This window comes from Vombatus ursinus, unplaced genomic scaffold (assembly GCF_900497805.2).
Source record: "Vombatus ursinus unplaced genomic scaffold, bare-nosed wombat genome assembly UNPS02014801.1, whole genome shotgun sequence".
Classification (NCBI taxonomy): Eukaryota; Metazoa; Chordata; class Mammalia; order Diprotodontia; family Vombatidae; genus Vombatus; species Vombatus ursinus.
This window is the reverse complement of record NW_020954579.1, coordinates 10966067-10992343: the sequence shown is the minus strand read 5'-3', so window position 1 is coordinate 10992343 and position 26277 is coordinate 10966067. Positions and strand designations below refer to the sequence as shown.

The 26277-nt window shown below is 39.0% G+C and overlaps 1 protein-coding gene and 1 pseudogene across 1 annotated transcript in view; both read right to left on the bottom strand.

Moving 5' to 3' along the window:
• EFCAB3 (EF-hand calcium binding domain 3) overlaps positions 1–26277 on the bottom strand; it is a 143737-nt gene that overhangs the window by 2759 nt on the left and 114701 nt on the right. Inside the window, exons 32-39 of the mRNA XM_027872970.1 lie at positions 24114–24204; positions 14140–14213; positions 11510–11653; positions 8085–8156; positions 6278–6398; positions 4008–4198; positions 3489–3673; positions 1131–1250 (exon numbers count right to left, since the gene is read on the bottom strand). Coding sequence (XP_027728771.1) covers positions 1131–1250; positions 3489–3673; positions 4008–4198; positions 6278–6398; positions 8085–8156; positions 11510–11653; positions 14140–14213; positions 24114–24204 — 998 coding nt within the window. The remainder of the gene's footprint in view (positions 1–1130; positions 1251–3488; positions 3674–4007; positions 4199–6277; positions 6399–8084; positions 8157–11509; positions 11654–14139; positions 14214–24113; positions 24205–26277) is intronic.
• Positions 9330–9864, bottom strand: LOC114051068 (annotated as a pseudogene).

Genomic DNA, 26277 nt, shown 5'->3' with positions numbered 1-26277 from the left:
TGTGTGTGTGTGTGTGTGTGTGTGTGTGTGTGTGTGTGTGTGTGTGTTTACCTACATGTGCATGTGGTTAAATGCATATGGGTGGGAGAGGGAGGGAAGGGCAATCTTCAGGGAGAAAATGCACAGAAAACCTTCAGAGGAGAGCAGTAAGTCTCCTATCCTCATTCCCAGTTGGTTTCTGAGATGCAAAAAGCTGTGTTTCAGATATTTCTGTAGTGACTTGGACATAGGTCAACAGATTTCCTAAGTATGCAAGAAGATAAGCACAACTGAATAATCACAATAAACAAGATTGGTTCTGTAGAAGAGTTGAGAAAATGTTATCTTTCTCCATTGCAGAGATGGGCATTATGTAGATGGAGTATCACATACATTGTCAGACATAGCTGATGTGTTGAATAGTTTTGCTGAACAACTTTGTTTTCTTCCTTTTAATATCCCTATATAGGGGAAGGGGAGATATATATCTAGAAATAAATATAGTGTTAAAACAAAAGGCATCAACAATAAGTTTAAAATTCTTTTTTTTAAATTTAAAATTCTTAAAAAAAAAAGAAGTTAAAAGTCATAATTTATTAGAAGGGTAACATTTCAAACCAGGAGCAGCTAGCCCTCAGAAAGTCCTGGATTTCAGTCATTATCATACTGGTTACACTAGTAATTGGCAAGTGAAAATCTTTATAATAATAGTTTTTTGCTGTTGTTAGTTGCTTCAGTCATGTTGAACTCTTTGTGGGCCTGTTTGAGGTTTTCTTGGTAAAGATCATGAAGTGGTTTTGCCATTTCGTTCTCCAGCCCGTTTTACAGATGAGGAAAATGAGGTAAACAGGGTTAAGTGACTTGTCCAGGGTCACACTGCTAGTAAGTGTCTGAAGTCATCAGACTTCAGCACTCTATCTACAGTACCACCTAGCTGCCCCTACTATAATAGTAGCCTATAGCTAATTTTTTCCTATAACAAGAAACATTTACATAGTTTACTCATAAGGGACTAAACTGAGAGAAGAACTAGTGTTTTCTTTTCCACTGGTATGAATCAGAAACAATTCTGGGGAGCTTCAGAGGCAGTATTTAAAAGTAAGGAAATTTTTCAGTGCTTGCTTATCTGTAGATAAGATATCTTTCCTTACCTGTTGCCGTAGACAGGCTGCTTCAGCTACATTCCATTGCCGCTTTTTCTTGATCGTGTGATCAATATTGATAATCTCTTCTGGCCAGTTTGAATTTTCTAAAGGTTTAAAGGATGCAGCCTTTATTTAAAAATAAACAAATAAATAAGCAGAGTATATAAATTAGTGAGCAAAATTACAATCCAGTGCTACAATAAAAGGAAAATAGATCTTCCCTTTTCCTTTATCTTTTTTTAAAGACCTTATACTGTCGTTAAGCACATCAGAGCCAATTAGTTCTCAGTGCCCAGTGGAGTATTGTGTACAAATATGTTCTTAATAAATCATAGGATCACAGATTGTAGAACTGGAGGTATCTTAAGAGGTATCAACCCTTTCATTTTACAGATGAGGAAACTGAGGCACAGAGAGGTTAAATGACTTGCTATGGGTCACATAGCTTATAGCTGTCTGAGGCAGGATTTGAGCCCAAGATTTCCTGACTCCAAGTCCAGGGCCCTAATTCACTATAACATACTTCCTCTAAATCTTCTTCAATAACCATGAAGGAGAATAATATACAGATACATGTAAAATTTACGTTCAAATCCACATACATTTCACCATTAGTCATCATATATGTTATATATGTGCATACACACATATATACACACACATACATGTATATATGTGTGTATATACACATACTACATATACACATATATGTATGTGTACACACACACACATTTAGCCATATTGATCCTCGGGAACTCACTTAAGCACTCTCTGCATCATCTTCCTCATCTGTAAAATGGGGATCATAATAATAGCACCTATCTTCCAGGGTTGTTGTGAGGATTAAATGAGCGAATATTTGAAAGTGTTTACATAATACATAATTTACATTTGTAAAGTGCTTACTTGGTCCTTTTGAGAATGGATGTGTAATAACAAGAACAAAATTACAATAAGTCCTCCCTCCCTTCCTTTTTTCCTTCCATTCTTCTTCCCTCCCTCCCTCTATCCTTCTTTCCATTCTTCCTTCCTTCCTTCCATTCATCTGTCTCCAGAGAGTCTGGGTTTGCCTGAGTTTGGGGGGTTGAATGTAAGCAGTGAGAAAAGTGTGGTATGAAGGTGCGGGAAAGAATTTGTTCTCATTCCTAGGCATTCCAAATTTTTCAGATTTCTTGGGTTCTCTTTAATTTCCCTTCTGTGGCCTTATTTGTTTCTCTTAAAGGCAGTGAAGCAGCACAGTGGATGGAGAATCTGGAAAATGATGCTAAATCCTGCTTTAGACACTGCCTAGCTCTGTGAGTCATTTAAACTCTTTTAGGTTCAGTTTCGTCATCTGATAATGAGGGAGTTAGACTTAATGACCTCTAAGATCCTTTCTAAAATTTATGATCCTTACATTTCTGTGTGGCAGAGGCTTGTTTTTTAGAAAAAAAAATGCTGTCTAAACAAATCAGTGTTGTTGTCATTGTTGTTATTGTTGATTTGTTTCAGTTGTATCTGACTCTTCGTGACCCTATTTGGGTTTTTGTTTTTTTTTTGGCAAAGACACTGGAGTGGTTTGCCATTTCCTTCTCCAGCTCATTTTACAAATGAGGAAACTGGGGCAAACAGGGTTAAGTGACTTGCCCAGGGTCACATAGTTAGTGTCTGAGGCCAGGAATATTAGTCTTCTTGACTTCAGGCCCAGAACTCTATCCACTGAACCACTTAGTTGCCCATGAACAAGTCAGTAATTCTGTGTAATTCTTTTCCAGATTATGCCTGTATGTTTCTCTTTCAAAGATAACTTTTTTTAGGGGTTTGAACTATATTCAGTCCTGATTGCCTTCCAGAATTGTTGTGATGGTGGGTATGAATGAAATGAATGAAATAGTGGGTATGAAAGCAAGAATTTAATAAATTAAATAAATTGTAAAGAGTTATACAGAAATGTGAGCTATTGTTTTATTTATTATTATTTTATTTTAATGATGTAAAAGTGGATAGGGAACCAGCCTTGGCATCAGGAAGACCTGGATTCGAGTCCTGCCTTTGACAGATACTGGCTAAGTAACCCAGGTAAACCAATTCACTTGTCTGAGCACCAGGCAACTTTTCCAGATTGTAAGTTGCAGAGCAGATGCAGATTGGCATTGGCAGAAGGAAACAACCACAGGCAGAGGTAAATAGGTTTAGTGAAAAAACAAAACAAAACAAACTATTCTATATTGTCTAGAGACCACCACAGTATTTCTATCTAAGCCAAAATTTAGACATGTCCCATTTTGGTCCAAATATTTGTCATGGGGAGTCCTAACATCTAACATTAGTGCTCAATTCTACTGCACTTTTAACTTAATTGATGTGATAAAACCTTTCTCTCACCTGTGCCTTCCAGTTTTTTTTATGGAAAAAATAGTCTTCGAAGAAATGTAAAGGCTGTCTTTTCCTCAGCACCTCCAACCTTTGTAAATCTTTGAATGACTTTCCCATAACTGTCCCATCCATATTTGGAAACAGTGGGAAGATGGGTATTTTAGCATACGGACTGTCAGAGGCGGGACTGCATCCTAACAAATGTAAGGAGATTGGTATCAATCATCGAAGGCAAAGAATAACCACATCAAACAGACCTTATAGGCACCACTATCCACCTCCCCCGATATGGCAGGAAGACTCAGTGTCTACCACATTCTTCTGGTACTCTAGAATCTGGGTCTCCTTCCAGGGGTATTAAGATTGCAAGTCAAGGTCACGTCCTTGTAAGACATGTGATGTCAGAAGACTCTCTGAATGGAAGAGGCCTGCCATTGGAATTTGGCTTGGGGCCTACTCTTTATGAATCTGAACATTAGGACAAATTCTTTCCTTAACCCTTGGTTAAGAACAGGTGATCCATCTTACTCTTGAGCTCTTCCAGGAATTTCACCAAATCCTTCTCGCCCATTGCAATGCGGGAGGCATCAGCAAAGGCAGCTGTGCTGGTTCCCTGTTCAGTAACTGACACCCTCCTGGACTTGCGCCTCTTTTTACTACCAGCATCGTAGCACTTCCACAGTGGCCTGCTGGCAGCCTCATATTTTTTGCGGTAATAACTGAAACACAGAAGACAATTCAGGAAGGATTCTAAAAAGAGGGGCAGTGGTCCAGCTGTAAAAATAGCTGAACTGTTGATTTAAGAATATTAGGTGCCAAGTTGTAATTTATTTTAGTACTTAATGTTTGTTGAATAGAGTTGAACTGAATTTGCTTATCAATTTATATATAATAAACACAAAACCTCATCTAGTCTTCTTATTTATTCCCTTGCCTCCAAAGTCCTTGTCCTTACATCTTAGCTTCTCCCTTCCCTTGCAACAACATCTTGGTCATGTTGAAAATTATTGGTTGGGCTCTCCTTAGTTCCACTGTGGTTCAGTGAGTGTAACAGAACATCCTCATTATCAACAAATCATTAGTGAGCACCAGTGGGGTCCATGGTACTGTCCTGGATATTTAGGAATATATGCTAACAAAGGAAAAGTACAATCATAGAGTTATAGATTCAGGGACCATCTGGTTCAACCCCTTTTAATTTACAGACGAGGTATAGGAAGGTTAACTGACTATATCATATGGGTAGAAAGTATCACAGACAGAGTTTTGAATACAGACCCTTTGATTTGAAAGCCGACGCTCTTTCCACTTGAATACCTACCTTGCCTCTCTCACTTTTCTCTTCAAAATCTTGTTTCTATAGTTAGCCAGTTCAACTTTATGCTGTTCTCTGCCCCGTATTCTCTTCCCTCTATAGCTTATCATTACTTATCCTTTTCTAAACCCCAATCTGGTTTACTCCTGTTATCAGCCTTATCTGCTGCTGAACAGTCCTGGAGGAAGTCATCTCACCTGCTGCACATCTTCACCTGAATGTTCCAAAGGCATCTCAAACTAAACATGTTTAAAATAGAACTCATTGTCTTATTTGCCAAATCCTCTCCCTTCCTAATTTTACTAGTTCTGCTGGTGACCCCACCATTCTTCCAGTTACCTACGTTTGCAATCTCTGAGTTATTCTCTACTCTTCCTTTCTCCCCAAATCTAATCAGATGCCAAATCTTGTCGTTTTTATCTCCCTCATGTCTCTTGCTTTTCCCTCTTTCTCTCATTTATACAACTGACACATTAGTTCAGGTTCTTATCACTTCTCACTTAGATCACTCCCTAATTGGCTTCAAGTTTCTCCCCTCTCAATTCCATCCTTCAATATTTTACTAAAGCACTGTTCTACGTTACTTCCTTCCCCAAGAAACTTCAGTGGACCCTTATTGCATATGGCCTAAAATACAAACTCTTCTTTATGGCATAAAGCCCTTCATGTTTTAGGTCCCACTTGTGTTTCCAGATTTCACAATACTCCCTTCTTCTGCACCCTATGACCTAGCCAAACTGGCTTTGCTTGCTGTCCTGTGTACATAACACTTCATCTCTCACCTCCATAACTATGCTCAGACTATGCTCAGACTATCCCCACTTTCTCCTCACCTCCAACCCAAAGACTCTCTAGGTGCTTTTAAGGGCTTAACTCCAATGCCACTTAATTGGTTTGGATGTCTCCAGTTTCTGCCTGTAGATTATACATTGCTACCAGATTAAAAATTTTTTTGGATCTGTTATCCTGTTGGCACAGGGAACTACTGCTGAGGGAATTCCCTCTGTCAGTACTGATTGTTACTTGCTTTGTAACTTGTGGTTTTAGAGAGTTTCCTGGAGGTAGTTAGAAGTTAACTGATTTGTTCAGGTTCACACTGTCAGTATTTGTTAGAAGAGGGATTTGAACTCAGCTCTTCTCAACTCCAAGAGAGTTGGGTCTCTATCCAGTATACTATGCGGACTCTTCCTTTAACCACCAGATTCATCTTCCTAAAATATTTACCCTCTAACTTGCCCCACTCCCATCCCACCTCTATTCCCTTGGATTCATTGGGTTATAACCAGATTGGTCTAGTTTGACTTGCAGAGATAGAGAGGGAAGATGAAATAACATGCATTTGTGCATTTTCCAGGTGCCTTTTCCTCTATATTTGATGTCACCTTCTGCTGTGCCCTGTGTTTATAAGGAAGTGGTAGTTTTGTCTCTGTGTTACTTCAAGAATTTTTTCCAAGAGTGAAATTTTTTCCTCCTGGGAACTCACCATACTATGTCTACCATACATTTCCTGGGCAGTGCTGAAGTTTCCACCAGCTTTGACAGCATTTCAAAAAGCAGGATTCCCGTAGAATCAACAAGATCTGAGTTGGAGTCAGTTTCTGGGACTGAGGAGAACAGAAAGACTTCAAAGTGCATTCTTTATTAACCATTTACCTTGAATGATTTCAACACTTTCATTTAGGGAAGAAATTATTTGCAGTAAACATAGGAGGCAATGAAATTTAGCAGAAAGAGCCCTGGATGCACCTTACTTATTCTTATTACCCATGTGATTTTGGGCAAATCACTTCCCACCTCTGAATTCTATTTTCCTCCTTTGTAAAATGAAATGGTTGGACTAGGTGATTTCTGAGATCCTCTGGAGACTGCTCTGATGTTTTGTGGTTCTGGGGTTCTATCTGCAACTGCAACCAAGTGACTCATTCATTAATATGAATGGAAGTGATTAAAAAGGATCACATTGAGCATTTTCTCTAATTGGAGAGAAGTTTCACTTGACCTAGCAAAACTATACTGTTTTATAAAATATCTTTAATAAAACATCTTTTAATTTAATTTATAACATCTTTAATGATGTTTAATATAAAACATCAATGCAGAATGAAGGCAAACTAGGAGAATGATATACACGACTTAAAAACTGTAAATAAAAACCACATGAAAAGGCAATTAAACTCAATAAGTGCAGTGACCATTACTGAATCCAGAGGCCATATGACTGACTACAAGTGCTGAATGTGGCATAGGAGGATAAATTCAGATGTTTTATTGATTGGGTTTGCTTGACTGTTATTCTTTGTTATAAGGGACAGTTGAGAAAGGTCATGGGTAAAAGGGAAGTGGTTGGTATGTGAAAAAACATAAATGGCATCAGTAACATTTTTTTAAAAAATGAAATACAGTTCTATCACTGTCTCCAATTTCCAGGTAAATATTGATACTGACAAGGACAGAGAAGATAGACACTAAACTACGTATCTCAAGGAATGTCATATTGCTTCAACAAAAAGAAGAATCATTTGTGATTAATGTGTCCAAGTGTCTGTTGTTGGAGTGTAAATGAAGCTGTTAAAATAGTACTTGAAATGTTTCCTGTTTATACTGCAGGCAGACTCCATCTTCTGAATCAGTTAGGTTAACAAGATCCCTTCATTTTCAGATGTGTTCATTTGTAGGTCACCAATTTGGAACGGGGACACTCATTATCTTAGAAACAACCTCAAACTTATTTTTAGGTTCCCAAGTCATCACTCCCTAAAAGCTTATTTGACTTAAAAGGTATTTGTGGTACCAACAGAACTATTTCAACTACACTTAACCACCATTTAAACTAAACCATCTTTCAACTGTGGAAAAATTAATTTCTCTGAGAACATGTTGGAATGGGGGTGGAGAAGGACTGGTCTTAACAGCTGCTGTAGCATCAGTTTGGGAGGTGGATAATTTTCTGTCCTCTACATTTGCAAAAGAGAAAGCTTTGCTCTTTTTTTTTTGAGGGGGGTGGCAATCAGCATAAGGGAAGACACCTCTTCAGGTCAAATAATACCAAGGGACAGTTGCCTAACTCAGGTACTAGGGTTTGGGGCTGCAGACTCATACTTCTCCAATACTAATTCCTATGACAGGGTCAGTTGGATGACTCATACTTAACTTAATTTGCATAGCAAATTGTTTTGTAGATACCATTGCAGTGGCAAAAGTATCCCAGCCCAGACTGATTCTAAATGAGTCTCAGTACAATTTTAGTGTCTATTGTCAGCTGTCATTGGTTTAGTAGCACTTTCACTCACCAACAGCCTGGATAAAGCGATCATCTTCTGTTAAAACAGTGAGAAAGTCTGAAAAATTCAGCTTTCCGTCTCCTGCAATAGAAATCTGGGGATTAGCAAAAGCATACAAAGAATTTTAAACTCAACAGTATGATTGGCTGTTTTGAGTATTAGACTTGGACCAAACATAACATGAGTTTTTTGGTCTCAGCTCTTATCATGCATATACAAAGTGCATAGAGTATACAGAGTATTGGGCCAGGAGTCAGGAAGAACTGAGTTCAAATATGGCCTCAGGCACTTTCTAGCCATGTGACCTTGAGCAAATCACTTAACCTCTGTTTGTCTCAGTTTCCTCAATTCTAAAAAGAAAGTAATAATTGCACCTACCCTTCCAGTGTTCTTGGGAGGATCAAATGAAATAATAATTATAAAGTGCTTAGTACAGTTCTGGCACATAGCAGGTGCTTAATAAATAAACTTTTCCTCCCTCTCTTCCTTCTTTCCTTATAACCTTGGTTAAGTTCCTTAATTCTTGTCTCAGTTTCTCCTTTTTTTTTTATGATAATTTATATTTTAATCAGCCAAATATACAAGTTTAATTTCTTGAGCATGTTTTGCCTAGGCCTTTACCAATAAATGGTTTTTCTTTGAACAGAAGATATGGTTAAAAATGGACACTAGACCTAGTTGGAGGGGAGGAAAAAAATGAGAAGAGAGGGATGAAATGAACAAGGGCTACCCCTCCAAGAACACACATGAGAATGGGCTCCCAGACATTTATTACTACACTCAGACTGCAGAGATTTCATGAGAAAACGTGCAGATGAGTGCTCTGTCAATCCAGACCCAGGATTTTCATTAAGATCTTCCTATGGGTCACCCCCACCCCACCCAAACCTACACACCCCATGTAATCTACAGGTTGAAGTTTTTCCTACCCTCCCCCATCCCACCAACCCCTTCCCCCTGCTATATGTTCTGAATCCTAAAAGCAGCGAGAATATCCAGACTTTTCAAACTGTTATTCACAGAAATGCTTTTCTGCATTATTTCTGCACCAAAGATAGCAACTGCCCCCCTCCCCTGCCCCAAAATGGAATTCTGTGCCTTGATGACGAGGATCCACGCCCTCTGTGGCTCCTCGAGGAGGAGGGGGATGCCACAGTACACTCCAGGTGGCACTAGTGTGGGATGCAATACCGCAGAAATCCTGGCAGGCTCTGGGCACACTTCCCTGGCATTTCCTCCTCCCACAGGCACTGTTTATTTATTCAGAGAGAGGGACTGCATTCGTTTTCCTGACACAGTTGCATCACCTTTTGCTTTCCTTTCTTCTTCCTTCTTTCTGGCTGTTTCTTCCCTCTGTTTCCGGATGATAGCTAGCCGGGCCAGATCTGCTTTGGCTTCTTGTTTCACCAGCTAAATGCATTTTCATGTATCGTCCTTTTGCTCTCTATTTTTCTATTTCTTCCTATTCTCTTCTGGACAGCTCCTTTGGCCCATCCAGATCCAGCTGAGTGACTTTTTTCCGTTATCTGGCTTATTGGGTCGGGATTCTCTATGTGTATTAACCCTTCCAATCCTCTGTGCTTTTGCTGGTAGTCATCATCATCTTCATCACTTTCATCTGAATCTCAGGATTTCTTTTCCTTTTTGGGGTCACCAGCTGCCCCATCACCAAGTCCTTCTTCTTCCTGCATCTTCTGTTTTTCACCTTGAAGTTGGGCATCAATCTCTTCGGGGCTTGTGTATTGCCTCGCTCGGCCTCGTGGCCTCCTTTTCTTCCTCCTTTGGGCATCGCTGCTGCAGGAACTTGAAGGAACACCGGAACCGGAACCGGAACTGGTCTCTCTTTCCTCCCTCCCTCTCCTCTGCCTCCCCCCCCCCCCCCCCCCGCCTCTCCCTCCTGTCTCCAACCTACCCCAGAGTCGAAAGATGGAACCCTCCGTGTGCTCAACCCATGCTCCTAGTTTCTTCTTTATAAAATTTAACAGAGATGAATTCCTGTATCTTTTAAAATGTACAGGTACAGGGTTGGGGGAGATAGAGCAGGACCAAATCTCTTAGGGGACTAGTAAACTGCAAACTCAAATATGAGTCAACATTGTGACATGGCAGCACGTGGCACACCACTTAGCAGAGGGCAGGTGCTTGTGAAATGTTTGTTGAACTGAAAAAAAAAAAGGCAACGTGGTTTCATGCTGCATTAATAGAGGACTGTAATAACTCACATTTATGTACACTTTAAGGTTTGCAAAGCAATTTATGTGTATTATCTCATTTGAGCCTCCTAACAATGCTATGAGGCTGGTGTTATTGTTATTCTAATTTTATAGATGAGGAAAAAGAGGCTAAGGGAGGACAAGTCACTTGGCCCAGGGTTATAATGTGCTAATGTGCCTGAGATAGGACTTGAATCCAGGTCTTCCTGACTTCCAAGTCCAATACTCTGTCCATTGTGCTATTTAGCAACTTCCATAGAACTGTCCAGAGAAAGGGAGGTGATATGCAGTATTCTTTTAGTCAGACTATGTTCAGTTCTAGGATACTAGGTGGAGTGCTGGACCTGGAGTCAGGAAGACCTGAGTTCAAATTAAGTATCAGCTACTAACTAGCTGTATGATCTTAGGGAAGCCACTTAACCTGTTTATCTCAGTTTCCTCAACTGTAAAATGGAGATGATAATAATAGCACCTACCTCCAAGGGTTGTTGTAAGGATCAAATGAGATTTTTTAAAAAAAACTTCTGGTACATAGTAGGTGCTATATAAATGCTATTATTATTATTAGCCACATTTTAGAAGGAACATTGGCAAACTGGATTATACTCAAAGGAGGATCACCAAGACAGTAAACAGAATAGAAGCCATCTCAAATAAGATAAAGTGAAGAAAATGGGGATATTTTCAGCCTAGAAAAGAGATGACTTAGGAAGGATATGATATGATAGCAGTTTTTAAATATTTAAAGTGCTGTCATAGAAGATTAGACTTGTTCTTGTTTGTGTGTGTGTATATCCATATATATAATACATAAATATACATAACATTTATAATGTATTAGTATATAATATATAATTTTATAGTACATTTATAATGTACATATACATATACACACACATGCGCACACACACATAATACACACACAGAGTCAAACTTCCGCTTAAATGTTGGGAATTTTTCTCATTGGGGGCTCAAAACAAATGTGGTTGTACTCCTGATTTTAATTTGCTATAAAGTTCTTGAAGCAGGAGGAGGAGGGAACCACGTGGAGCAGAAGGGGACATTTTATTGTCCCTAGGCTTGAAATGAGCTTATTATTGTAACCACCACCACCACCACCACCACTACCACTACCACTAACCAATTTAGGCACTCGGAGGAGGCAAAAAAACACATGAGAAGGTTTTATCAAGAAGTATAACTAGAAGTTTAAGTACTTACTGTCAATATCAGCAAATTCAAGTTCATCCTGGATTTCTTGGTTCGTTAGCTCAATCCCCAATTTAGCTGCAGAGGACTGTAATCCCTGTGAATCAATGCAGCCAGTTTCATCCTTCTCAAAGCTCTTAAAGGCATCCAGGAATGCTACAGACATGGAATCAATCCAGCAATTAGTTGGACTGGGCATATAATCAAGCAAAAAGGACATTGTATGCTTTTTAAAGTCAAAGGTCTCAGCTGATCCTAATGTAATTAAGTCAGACAATATAACCACAGCTGGTTGGAAATTATGTTCTGAAGTGTTGAAGAAAACCCATTAATAGGAAGAGGACAAAATGTCCTTCCCAGAGATTTGAACTGAATCGTGAACTGAAAATTGGAATGAACTGCAATCCCTGGCTGAAAAACCAAACCAAACACCAGTTTTGTTTTTTTCTTTTTGAGTAAAGTGAATCAAATGTCCATCTCACTCCCAATTCCCACCCACCACTAAAAGAAGTACCTAGATAACTTGTTCAAACTAAAACCAGCCCCTATATATTTTCTCAAATTGCATAATAGGAACAATAGTAGATGATAATATTGTCCAAACCTTCCTGGAAACAGATGTTTCAGTTACACTCAAGTGTTTATTTAAGCTCAACCTTGATTTAAATTCATACTCCTGGTTTATGGCCACATTCATATGCTTTAAAGATAATGATGACTTTACATTTAAATGATGTACCATATTCCTCTCAGAAACACTGCCTCTATCAGGCTCAGAACAAACACTTGACACTAGCTGTGTGACCCTAGGCAAGTCACTTAACCCCAATTGCCTAAAAAAAAAACAAAAACGAAAAAACAACGAAACAAACAAACAAAAAAGAAACATTGCCTCCAGTCTGAAACAGTTTTATGATCTGCTTGTTCTCTAAGACAGAAGCTAGGACTTCACATATATTTATACTACCATCTCACTTGATTTCATTGGTTAGCATTTGCTCCATACATCTATCCTTCTTTTAGAAATTTTATATATGTATATATACACACACATATATACACATATACATATATACACATATATACATACATATATAAATATTTTAGAGTTAGTACTTTTATGATTCCTTGTCATGGAATAAAGGTAGTCCAGGGTACCTTAAGGCTAGGCCAAGGAATGCCTTGGGCCTTTAGTTTTGTCGTTCAGTTGTGTCTGATTATTCATGACCTCATTAGTTTTTCTTGGCAAAAATACTGGAGTGGTTTGCCGTGTCCTTCTCTAGCTCATTTTACAGATGAGGAAACTGAGGCAAACAGGGTGAAGTGACTTGCCCAGGATCACACAGCTAGTAAGTGTCTGAGGCCAGATTTGAACTCTGGAAGATGAGCCTTCCTGACTCCAGGCCCTTTGCTCTGTGCACTATGGCGCCACCTAGCTGCTGGTAGCAGGGCTACTGAATTGCAAAGGCTTTGAGTATAAGGCTAGTCTATCCTCAAAGTCAAAGGGACTCATCGACAAGACGGCCACTAGGTGATGACATTTTTTCTACAATAATTCTTATTTATTTATTTATTTTTATGTGAGGCAATTGGGGTTAAGTGACTTGCCCAGAGTCACACAGCTAGTAGTGTTATGTATTTCTGAGGCTAGATTTGAACTCAGGTCCTCCTGAATCCAGGGTCGCTGGTCGATATATCCACTGTGCCGCCTAGCTGCCCTGCCCCTACAATAATTCTTAAAGATCATTTATGAAAGTGTAGATGGATTGTAGTCTACCAATGGAGGGAGTATTTACAGTGTAAAATCATGGGTCTTTTGAAATACTGATATACCTAATGGGATATTCTATTTTATTTCTTTTGTTTTCTTCTCATGTAATAAACCTGTTTTCCTTATGGACTCCATTCCCTAGCATGATTGAATATGTAAATTCTAAAGATTTTTACAGGGTCTCATAGATACCTGGGCACAAGATTTTCGAGGTGAAGATCATACACAAAAATATGGCAGAATGGTGACCACAGTGAAGGATTCTCTTTATGTTCTGGCCTACCTCTGCCTCGGGTGAAGATAATTCCTGTGTTCCTAACAAAGACTCCATCAGGTATGAGCAGCAGAGAAAGTGGGGTACTCTCCAGCTAAACCAGTACCTCTGAGAGGCAGCAGGGAGTAGCATATACATTTCTACCAGAATTAAGAGCAACAAACAAGAAATCTAGCCCCGAGACAACATAGACTATGTGAGTGACTCAAATCCATCCTCTTCCCTGTGCCATAAGAGTCAGGAAGTTTGTTTAAACATCCGAACGTTGTGTTTATTTTAACCTTGAAGCAGAAGGCAAGTAATAGTGAAGCTCTAGCCCAGTAGGGATGAGATGAACTGAGAGGATTGTTGATTTGCACTTATTTTGTACTATTCTTTTATCTAATCGGATTAAACTACTTATCAAGTCTCCAGCCATAGGTCTGTTACATCACTCCCCTGTTACTGATTTGTCTAAAAATAGGAAAATATTCTATTTTTGACATCAATGATAGAGTAGTATAGATGCACCCTAAAAATTCTAGAATATTTCTTGGAAAAATAGCAAATGTTTTAAGGACCTCATTTTTGGGGATGATTAAACTCTAATTACATTACCTTCTAGTTGTCCTTGAGTTAATCGCTCTTTGTGTTTACCATGGTCCTGAAGAAAGCCTTGGAAATCTTTACCCCTGTGTTGAAATATGGTGAAAGATTAAAAACAAACTAGAAACTAGAGGATGTTAGTTTCACTTACCAGTTTAGTTTATGGGAATGAGAGAAACCATTAAGCATTAGTAGTTTTTTCCAGAGTCAGATTATCCAAGTCAGTTGCCTGCACAGGATGGGAAGGGAGACAACAAACAGACAGGTGCCTGGCCACAGGTTCAACCTTGGCTGCATTCAACCCCAAACTGATGTTTCCAACTTTAGGGAGGTCCATGTTGTATCAATGACAGAAACAAGAAAGGATAGGAGGCCTTCAAAAAGGGGGAAACTTTATTGCCATGAACACCACGCTGTGCATTGTGCTCTCCCTAAAATCACATGATAACTTTGAAAAATGTGAAAGATTGAGGAACTCAGAGGCAATGATGTCACTAGATGCTGTTGGCAGATGTGGGTAATGTCCCTCCCCATTTATCTAAGAAGGAAGTTTGTTACAGTGGAAAGGAGGCTTGATCGAGTGTCAGAGGAGACAAATTCAAATTCTTACTCTTGTCACTTGATACCTGACCGTGACCGTGGGCAAGTCATTTAAGTTAAGTCATTAAGTCACTGGGCCTCAGTCACTCATCTCTAAAATGGGAAGTTGGACTAGACGGTCTCTAAGGTCCCTTCCAGCTCTAAAATGTATCAGCATAATATTTTAACTAGTAGGGGAAAGGAGTGTTGTCTTCTTGTGAATGGGTTTCTGTGTGATGCTGGTAGTTGTAGCAATACCATGTGACTCTACTTCAGTAGTGATTATGGCCAGAGAAGAATTGTTGTTGTTTTTATATTCTAGCTCTAGTAAGCCTCTAGGAAGTAGGCATAATTAAATATCACTGCCAGATGACTCTAGGGGAGCAAATTTTCATTGCTGTATTGTAGCAATGGGAGGGACACTTTTATAGCTGATCAATATGGTGATGCCCCACCAGCATATCTGCTCTCTGGATCTCATGTGGCCATACGGACTACATTTTAGTGGCTGAGTGGGCCATATGAATTTTCTTATGGTGGCAGGAACCTACTTTGGTTCAGTTCCATAGATCTTAGAAAATAATGAGTGCAGCTAGAATACCACATAGAATATGTTCTTGCTTGTCTCAAGAGATTTTTGATAAGTTTAGATAGAGAAAATATAAGCAAGTCTTGAGATGTCATCCCCTTAGAACTTTATCAGGGCAGATTCTTATTGCTGAATGTGGAGTGACAAGACAAATGATGAAAATTCCTATGCAATCACTGCCAGAATATGAACCAAGGTCTCTTGACTTCAAATCCAGAGCCCCTTCCTGACACTATCTTAACAATGAATAAAAGTTTCTAGTGGTGCATTTGTGGTAACATAATTGTAACTTGGTACTCCATGTGTGACATCTGCAGTCATGACACTGCAATGTAATAAATTCAGATTTGCAGTTATCCTTAGGCCTAGAGGATTACAGCGGGTCATTCCATTAATTATCCAATGAGGGAATATAATATGTGAATTATGCAGATATTACATTCCCCTGAACCTCCTACCAGTAGAAAGCTGAATGTATAGATAGCCTTCTCTGGCCACCAGAGGGCACTAAGCCTACAACTGTGGCTTTAAGTCCCTGTGCTGGACAATTTAAACCCATAGTACTGGGGTCTGGAATTTAGCTAATGTGGCTTGTTGCTCAAATATAAACAAAATAAATTATTCTAGAGTCATCACCCTAAATCATAACTTTTTTCTCTTTCTATAACAGTCCACTTTCAGAGGACTCTGCTACATATGCATCCATCCATCCATCCATCCACCCATCCATCTATCCATCCAGCCATCCATCCATCCATCCATACGCACACACATAGCATACTGCAGTCTTCTTCTGAGGATGGCTGCCCCTCTTTCCCAGAATGCTCTTCCTCCTCCCTTTTAGCTCTTACTTTCCCTGGCTTTCTTCAATCTTTAGCTCAAGTTTCACTTTCTCAGGGTCCCTAGGTGCTATTGTCTTCTTTCCTCACCCCTTCTCCCATCCCCCTTATATCTTTTCTGCATATATCTTGTATGTACCTAGGTATTTACATGTTGTCTGCATATGAATATAAGTTCCTTGAGGTCAGGGACTGTTTTTGCCTTTGTGTCCCCAGAACTAATGTGTAATGTCTCTTTAGAGATTTGGTCTGTCATATTTTTATGATGTTTTGGGGTCAGAAGATACTGTAGGAAAATGGTCTGAATTATATGTCCCGTGATGCTTTTGGACCTCCTTGGGGTGGCAAGAGACAAGATAGCTAATGGAAGAGGAGGCAGAAAAGGGCACTGGTAAGAAAACAGAAGAGGGGGAGAGATAGCAGCTTCAAGACATCTTCCTTGAATCTCTCTTTTCCTCCAGTTTGAAGACAATAAGGTATTTACCTATAGCAAGCAGTCAAATATTGATATAGTGAGTAGAGAGTTGGATTTGAAGTGAGAAAGACCTAAGTTCAAATCCAATCTCAGACTCTTACAATTTGTGTGACCTTGAGCAAATCACTTAACCTCTCAATGCCTCAGTTTCCTCATTTGTAAAACCACGGAGTTAAACTCAGTGATCTCTAAGATCCTTTGTAGCCCTAAATCTATGATCGTCTAATCCCTGATAGTAATGTTGTGGAGGTACAGATTGTCTGGGAGCGAACATAGTAGGGCCAGACATTATGAGCATTAAAAGTTTTTAAAGTGCCGAGAGAGTCAATGTACTCCAAGAATCCAAGGTTCTCAACTACTCTCTGTGAGTGAATAAACTATTTCTTCCTCTCACAATGTTGGGAAACTGAGGAATTAATGAAGAGGCACCAACACTATCTATTTTCTTCTCCCACTGCACAGAAGCATCATGAGGAGTATAAAGAGATCAGAATCCAGCTTCTGAGGCGGGGGCTTCAGGAAGCACATTTAGAATAGATGTGAAGATGATGGCAATGTTTTATGTGAGCTATTATTGGATGCCTCTTGATGTCACAATTTTATGTTTTAAGTAATTCTTATGTGCTTTGTATGTGTGTGTAAGATGTGAAGTCAGTAATTCAATGACAATTGATCTGGGAAGGAGAAAAATTCAGAGTGATTGGAAGCTCATGAATATTAACTAGAGTAGATTGAAGCTGAGCCATGCTTTGGAAGCTTGGAAGCAGCTAGGAACATAATGTGCCTAAAAGCAACAAAACCTAATTTCATTGGACATTTGGTAATCTCATATTGCCAAGCCCATAATGAGCATTTTCAAGAAGATCAATGAGATGATAATTACAGCATAGACATTGAAGAGAATGAGGAAGCAGAGCAATCCAGCTAAGAACTCTACCAGATCCTCCAAATTAAATCAACATATACCTGAATACTAGATGTCTTTTATGCAAAGGTGGGCATAGGAGATGAGAATGAAAAATATATTGGAAAATATGGTTATATAGCACAATGCTCTCCTCTAGCCAGCAGCTTCTCATGTATATGTCAAAAATCAAAAAAGAATCCTTGAGAAATGTTAATGATAATTTCATTTTCTGACTCTCTGAGCCAGTGAGTGAGGTACTTGTTACTGTACATTTAGCGTAAAGTCCTAATCAAAAAGAGATTCTAGAGATAATAAAATCCTTTAAATGTTCCAGTCACTCAATAAACATTTATTAAGCACTTTCCAAATGCCAGACACTGTGCTGAGTGCTGGGGATACAAAGAAAGGCAAAAGACAGTCTCTGCTCTCGAGGAGCTCACAGTCCAATGGGGGAGATTCCATCAAATCCCAGAATGCTACAGAGCCTCTTAAATTAGATTCAAAATCATTCAAAATAATTTGGTCTGGGGCTGAGCTATCCTATTTGGTAAGTGAAAGGTCCCTTAAACCCATACTAGCTGGGCCCAGATCATGCTTCACATCTAAGACATTCACCAGGAAAATCCAAGTGGGTGAAGAATGCCTATTATTCAATTATGACATGCACTTGGATAGATAGCCTAGGGAGCTGGTACAACAGTGCAATTAACTTGAAGAGATACCACAAAGCAATGAACTGGGCCAGAATTAAATGGGGGGGGGATTAGGTCAGATGACTTTTGGAAAATTGTTCAGTGTTTATAAAGACCCCCATGCTCCTCCCTTCAATAAATGCTTATTTTTTTAAATACACTGGTAACTAATTAAGCTATATTGATTCTTCTCATGGTGCTGTATAGTAATAAAGTCTGTAATATCACAGTTTTTACGGAATTAAAGTTTCAGAATACCCATAGGGCAGTACCAGTAAATGCTTACTGGATACATGAGTGAATGGGAGATATATGGTGGATGAAACTGTAGCATATCTCCAAGAAAGAACTTCAAAAGTAAAATGGTCTAAAGGATATTATAATATAAAATAATACAATATAAAAGGATATTATCTGAGAAACATATACCCTGAAAAGGTAAAAATCTAGTCTCTCCTGATTAGTGAGTGAGTTACTGAAAACTGAAAACTCACCTAGGCCACCCCTCCCCTTTTGTGTGTGTGTGCATGAATGTGTGTGTGTACACACATATATATATATAAATGTATATTATAGCCCACTATTAAATAGCAGGCCCAAGACTATGTTTCATATTCTATTCAGCCAAACCAGCAAAGAGCCCACCCTGTAGGCAACTTGCCATCTGCCTTGCTTCTGCCTCTCCTCCTCACTAGGAGAAACTTAGCCCTCCAGAAATACTCCCCTACCCCTTCCTCCACCTTACCCTCCAACTATACCTTCTTAGTGAATCTATTTTGGCATTCATCCCTAGAGGATGATTTTTCCTGACCAGAGGTAGGGTGATTGAGTGAAAGGGGCAGCTAAGTGGCACAGTGGATAGATTGCTGGACTTGAAGTCAGAAAGACTCATCTTTGTAAGTTCAAATCTGGCCTCAGATACTTACTAGCTTGTGTGACCCTTGGCAAGTCACTTAACCCTGGTTGCCTCAGTTCATTATCTATAAAATGAGTTGGAGAAGGAAATGGCAAACCACTCCAGTATCTTTGCCAAGAAAACCTCAAATGGGGTCATGAAGAATTAGACACTACTGAAACAATTAAACAACAACTGAGTAAAAGCTGGCCCCAGATCAAGTTTCACATCCTCTCCAGTCCAGCCATTAATAAACTAGGGCCCACCCAGCACAGGCATCTTGTCATCTGTGGGTATCCTCACTCCTTCCACCTCCAACTTTGTACCTCTTGCTCTTACTCATACCATGGGGACAATTATCAAACCATTGCTACTAGAAAGGGATCTATAGCTTTATGCAAAATCTCTGTGGCTTCTCTGACCAAAACTTCCTTCCCTGGACCCCATTCTCCTATGTATTGTATCCCCCGTCAGAATATAAGCTCCTTGAGGACAGGAAGTATCTTTTTATTTTTTTCTTCCATGCCTAGCGCATAATAGGTACTTAATAAGTCCTTATTCATTCATTCTTTTAAAGCAGGGGATAACTAATGGATAGCTTGTGTTTTCTACTTGTATATCCACACAACATCAAGAGATATAGAGGAATGCTTTAGCATGTTGAGTGAGTACCTTGTGTAGGATTTATAAGACATGGACAAGAATGGCACAGGATGAGATGGTATAGATGGCTTGTAATCATCATTATTGGTGAGAGAGTACTCACACTGATAATATCCATAGAATTTAGAGTTTTTAATATTGAATTAAAATATTGATAATATTTACAAATTTACTAAATAAGTTGACTTTTAATAACTTTTATTGAATTTTTAATAATACCTTCATTTCCAAATATACTCCTTCCCTACTCAGCAAGCCATCCCTTTTAACCAAGAATAACAAGAGGAAAAAAAAAGCAATTCAGCAAAACCAACCAACATAATAACCAATTTTGATTGTATGTTCATTGCTTTATAGTGGTTAGTTATAGAATTTATCGGACTTTTTAAGTCTTTCAAAGCTGTCATTACAATGTTGTCATTACATCATCTCCTGACTCCGCTCACTTTAGTCCATATCAGTTTATGCAAGTCTTCCCAGGTTTCTTTGAAACTGTCTCTTTTGGGGGCAGCTAGGTGTCGCAGTGGATAGAGCACTGGCCCTGAAGTCAGGAGGACCTGAGTTCAAATCCGGCCTCAGACCAAACACTTGACACTAGCTGTGTGACCCTGGGCAAGTCACTTAACCCCAATTGCCTAAAAAAAAAAAAAGAAAGAAACTGTCTCTTTTGTCATTTCTTATGACACAATAGTTTTCCATTACATTCATATATCTTAATTGGTCAGTCATCCCTCAACTGATTGGCATTGCCCTTAGTTTCCAGCTTTTTGCCACTTAAAAAAGCACTATAAATATTTTCTACATATGGGTCCTTCTATTCTTTCTTTGATCTCTAGTCTGAGTACAAGGCTAGTAGGGGTGTTGCTGAATCAAAAGGAAGGCATAGTTTAGTAACTTTTGGGGCGTAATTCAAAATTGCTTCCCAGAACATCTGGACCAATTCAAAGCTCTACCAACATTATAGTAATGTGCTTGCTTTCCCACAGCATCTCCAACAATTCTCATTTTTTTTTGTTAAAGTTGCCAATCGGATGCCCATCTTTTTATTTTGTAAATGAAGAAGCTAAGGCCCAAAGTAGTTACATAACTTGTTCTTTTTGGGATCAGAAGGAAGAACTAGAAGAGTGCGTGGGAGTTGGTTGCAAAGGGTCAAATTTAGGCTTGACATCTAGAAAAATTCCCTAATCATGAGAACTATCTAAAAGTGGAAATGGGCTGCCTTGGAACAGGGTGGGTTCTCCAACACTTGAGATCCTCAGGCCCAGATACTTTATCTTTAGTTCTGGGATTCTATGGTTTGGATTCCATGGAACATGGAATGATATCAGAAGAGTCATAATAGCAAGCAACCTTAATGGCAATGGACATGGCGGTGAGCTTAAGGTACAGCTTATAATAAGACGTGACCTTTGAGGTTGAGAAGGGCTCTCAAAGACGTCATTAAGGACATGTTTGACTGGAAAAGGAGGTGGGCCAGTAACAGTGTGTTGGGTAGATCCTCTATGGATAATTGATAGAAGGATATGGACAAGAATTAAGTTTCCATCAACACTGGAAGGAGTATCCAGGCCAATGAGATCACAGATCAGTTGAAGGACTGAAGGAGAGTATGATGACTTGGTAAAAACTTAACAGTAGAAACTATTATCAGAAAAGTAAAACAGAATTATAATGTTTTCTGGACTTGTGTCTTCCACAGTGTTACAAAGGAGCAAAATGTCTCAGAAATAGAGTGGAGGAAAAAAGAATAGGAACTAACCACCCTTCTGCCCCGTTCATCCCAAACTCATTAAATACCTTTGCCAAATCAGCTTTTTCCTCCTCTCTTTCACCCTCTTAACTTCTTTTGTTTCAATTTGACCAATTTAATGGACTGAAATTTTGCCTGGGAAAAGCTTCCCATATTTTCTAAGTAATAGTTTATTTCTTGATTTGTGACTTAATTTGAAACATATACCAATTTATTCCCCATGCAACAGAAGATAGGAAGAATCATAAGCAGCCAAGAGAGTGTGTGATGCAAAGGCCCCCTGTTGTAGGATTGTGGTTGCTTGCCAGAATCCCAGGCTTCTGAAGATATCTTGTGCTCTGCACTGCTTACAGAATTGTAGACTCTCAGAATTGGAAGGAACAGTTCTTACAAGTTATCTAGTACGATCTTAATTCAGTGGAGTTTAACTGAGTTCAATTCAGTTTATTAAGTATTTATTAAATGCTTTATTTTGTGCAAGGCCTTGTATTAGGCTTTGGGAGCATAAAAACAAAAAGGAAAAAACAGTTCTTGCCCTCAAGGAACTTATATTCTACCATGGGATATAACATGTACATAGATAAGTAAATTAAAGAGAATTTGGGAAATTAGAGAGCACTAATAGCTTCCACTCAATGCAGGGTTCCCCTCTATAATCTCCTTGATGGCTGTCCAGCCAGCTTATTCTTAAACATATCCTCTTCCTTCATTGTTGAATAATTCTAAATCTTAAGAATGTAAAATCCACTTCTGCATCCTTGTTTCACCCAAAAGTAACTTTCCAAAATTAGATCCTTGCTACTTGCATTGTAGTTCAGTCAGATGTAATAGCAGTATCTCATACTTTTGCCTTTGATTCTTAGATTTTGAATCACACCAACTGCAGAAAACAAAATTTGTCCTACTTCATAGTAAAGTTTTTGAATAGGGTCATCAATTTCTAATTGGAAGGGACCTCAAAGGTTATTAAGTCCAGTTTCCTTATTTTAGAGGAGAGGAAACTGATGCCCAGGGAGTATCCTCTCCAAGTTGTTATAGGCAAGAAGTTGCAGAGACATTGGTTCTCTCTGTCTCCAAATCTAGCTCTCTTTCCACTATCCCATGATGCCTCCTGACCTTATAGATGGAGATAAATATAGAGTCTCAAAAGTTGATATTAGTTGTAGTGAGGGATATCTGTCAAAAGCGTTATTCATATATAGTGATTACTATAGTTATACATCTGAATCTGGAAGGAAGAGAAAGATTTTAGTGGGCCATGATGAGAATGGATTATGTTCTAGGAAGGGGGGATAGCCTATGGTTAACATAATTCTCTTTCTATTACAAATTTAAAAATATTTTTGTGAATAAAAGTTCTCTTAAATATTTTCCCCTTCATTATATAAATTCATAATTCAATTTTTAAAAAAAAATTTAGGGAAGTTAAAGAAGGCCTTCACATTCTATCCTATTTATACAGAAAAGCAGATGTATTGTTTTCTGATAGCAAAGTTCTGACTCTGACTCATCTGGGTTCTTGAACATCTTCCAAAATAAAAATGAAAATTATTTATTTTTTCTGGAAGTAAGTAGCTCCAGAGAACAGGACCAGTAACTTTGAGCAATGAAGAGAGGAAGGATCAAGGGAAGCTATCCTACTGGAGGAGTAGGATCAGTTGAGGGAACAATGTGCTATATACTAAACTGATTCAAATACATTCAACAAATACTTATTAAATGCCTACTGTGTGCAACACTCCATGCTTGGCACTAGGGATGCAAAGATAAAAAAGCATATGGTTCCTGGCCTCAAGTAACTGACTGTTCACTATGGGTATGATGTAACCAGTAAGCATAATACAAGAGAGAATGTGATAATATATTTGTATCCCCTATCCAGAAGAATCTAGCCAAGTACCTCATACATAGTAGGTGTTTAATAAATGCTTATTAAGGCCAAAGAGACAGACAGATAAAGTACCTAGGAAAACTTGCAGGAAAGGTCATTTTCAACTGATTTCCTTGTCCTCTTTGCTGCTAAGCAAAGGGGAAGCCTTTTCCTACTTTCCTTTTCTCCTTTCTGCCTAGCACAGCTGAGATTATTCAGGACTACTCCTGCAATTACAGCGTTATCTAGTCCCAACTCCTATTTTCAGATAAGAGAAGGAATGCTCAACAATGAAAATGGCTTACTAAAGGTCACTCAGCCAGAGCAATGATTTTTTCTGACTCCACAAACATTATTCCTCCAGCAGGTAAAGGGGGGAGGTTGTAAAGGGGTATGTGTACACTCATATGGACTAGAAGCATTTGGCATCGTGGGCAAAAATGTGACATGAGAGCTCAGAGGTCCAATGATATCACTTAACGGTAATAGTCTTTTCTTAGTTTGGGATCCATGAACTTAAAAGAAAAAAAATTTTTATAACTATATTTCAGTGTAAATGGTGTCCTTCATAATGTTATGTATTTTATTTCAAGCATCTCAAAACCTTATTCTGAGAAGGGGTCCATAGGCCTCACCAGAATGCCAAAGGGGTCCAGGATACAAAAAAGGTGAAGGACCTCTATTCTAACTGCTTTTCATTCTGACTTTTTGTCTTTTAATCACCCACCTGATGTGAGACGATGGAATTTTTGTCAAGGGTTTCAGCTTATATTTTAGCTTAGAATCGGAAGAAGCCGACATTTGGCTGGTGACTCCGTCTGGAATGTAGAAAATGGAACTAAGTGATCTGTTCATAGGTTTATTCCTTTGTGCACCCCTGCACCATACCCAGCTCAAGGCTTTCCAGAGAGCATAACAGAACTTTAGGTACCATAACATAACAACTAGCATTTATATGATGCTTTAAGGTTTGTAAAGCACTTCACAAATATGATCTCATTTTATCCTCAACAATGACCCTGTCAAGTAGATTATTATCCCCATTTTATAGATGAGGAAACCGAGGCAGACAGAAGTGAAGTGACTTGCAGAGTCATGTAGCTAATTAGGTGCCTGAGGCTGTATTTGAACTCAAGTCTTCTTGACTCCAAGTCCAGCACTCTATCCACCATATCACCTAGCTGCCTCTACACTATTATAACGTGGACTCAGAGGGAGGAATAAAATTAAGGAAATGTTTTCAAAGTATGATTGGGCCATCACCTGTGCCAGGGTGGGTAAAGGAGACACTGCCTCCTTAGCACCTCTAGAGAGCTTTAAGGGATGGGGCAATATCTGTTGTTACTCCACCTCCTCATTTTCAACAGTATAACCTCAGGAAGTCGAGCCAGGCAGGCTCTGAGGGAAAGTCAGTAACTTAGAAATAAAACTTGCCACATCCAGGGAACAGTCTAATATCACAACCAAACAGAAGGAAGTTTGTAATATTTATTTCTATCCTGCAGATGCCTTGGGGTGCCTAAGCTCTGCTATGTGTAGTTTTTTTTTCTACAGTGTTTTCACTGTCCCTTGTGCTCTCAGCCTGGGTGTCCTGTCCTTACTTTGCCACCTTCTATAGGCATCACTGATGTTCTGTCCTTTGTTGCCCAGTGTGAGGCTAGGAGCAGAATGATGGCCCATTTAAGTCAGACTCTTCCTGAATAGAACCCAAGGCTATTCGTGCCCCCCCCCATTTCCCTACTCCCCTTATGGGTAATGTCTGATTGTCAGACTTTGGGGGTTTCAGGGACTGTGTTGGTAGGGGCTTTTCTTTTGTTTATATGCTTGATTTTCATGTTCTAAATTATCTTCCAAAAGAAGGCAGTTTCAGAGAACAGACAACGTCTCTGGCAAAGTTGCTGATGAGGAGGAAGAATGGAAGATCAATTGCTAAATAGTGCAGTCAGAACAAAAACAGAAACAGAAAAGCAGCTCTATTTGATTTCTCCTGAAGGTGCCCGGTCCAGAGACTAGAAAGCAGTAGTTCCTGAAAGTTGTTACTTTGGGTGGGGAACTTATTACCTAGCCAGAAAGTCCAACAGGGGCCCCCAAACCGTGACACTATAAAATCTATCCCATTATTCAATATCAGCATTAGTTTTGACTTTTTACCCCCATGCAAAAGTGACAGGTGGCAAATCAAAACTGGGATCTTGGCATAGAATCCTACTGAGTTCTGAAGTTTAAATAACAAATTTAAACTATGCCACTCACCATCTCTGGGCCTTGATCAGCAAATGATCAAGAACCCAATAAGAGGTTTGTTCCATCATACAACTGTGACCTCACTGCTCATTCTCATGGAGAGAGTGAAGCAGAGTATCCTCGCAATCTCAGAGCTCCAGGTTTTTCAGAGTGGCTTGCCCAGTAAAGCAATACTCCTGAAGAAGTGGGGGGTGTGTGTGTGTGTGTGTGTGTGTGTGTGTGTGTGTGTGTATGTGTGTGTTTATGTATGGCAGAGGTGAAGAATGGTGAAATCTTAGAATTTTAGAACTGGTCAGAAATTTTAAACAGGACCTATGAGAAGGGAAAAACTTTTTCTTAAACTTTCCATGAACAAATTTGCTTGTTGACAATTATTTGAGTTAAAAGCAGTTCATAACTAGCCATTCTATTCCCATCTCCTGACCTCTTTAATCCCTCCAAGTCAGGATGAATGGTGTAGAAGGAAAATTTCATTAACTGGTTAAGCTACGATGACTGGAAAGAGAAGGAATGGAAGATTGACTCGTAATAAATTGTAGAGGAAAGAATACCAACTCTAGGTGTTGGTGACTTCCAGGTATAAGTGAATATTGCTGCTGATATTTCTGACAATTAAAAACTGGAAACCTGTTGTTTCTAAAAGTCTC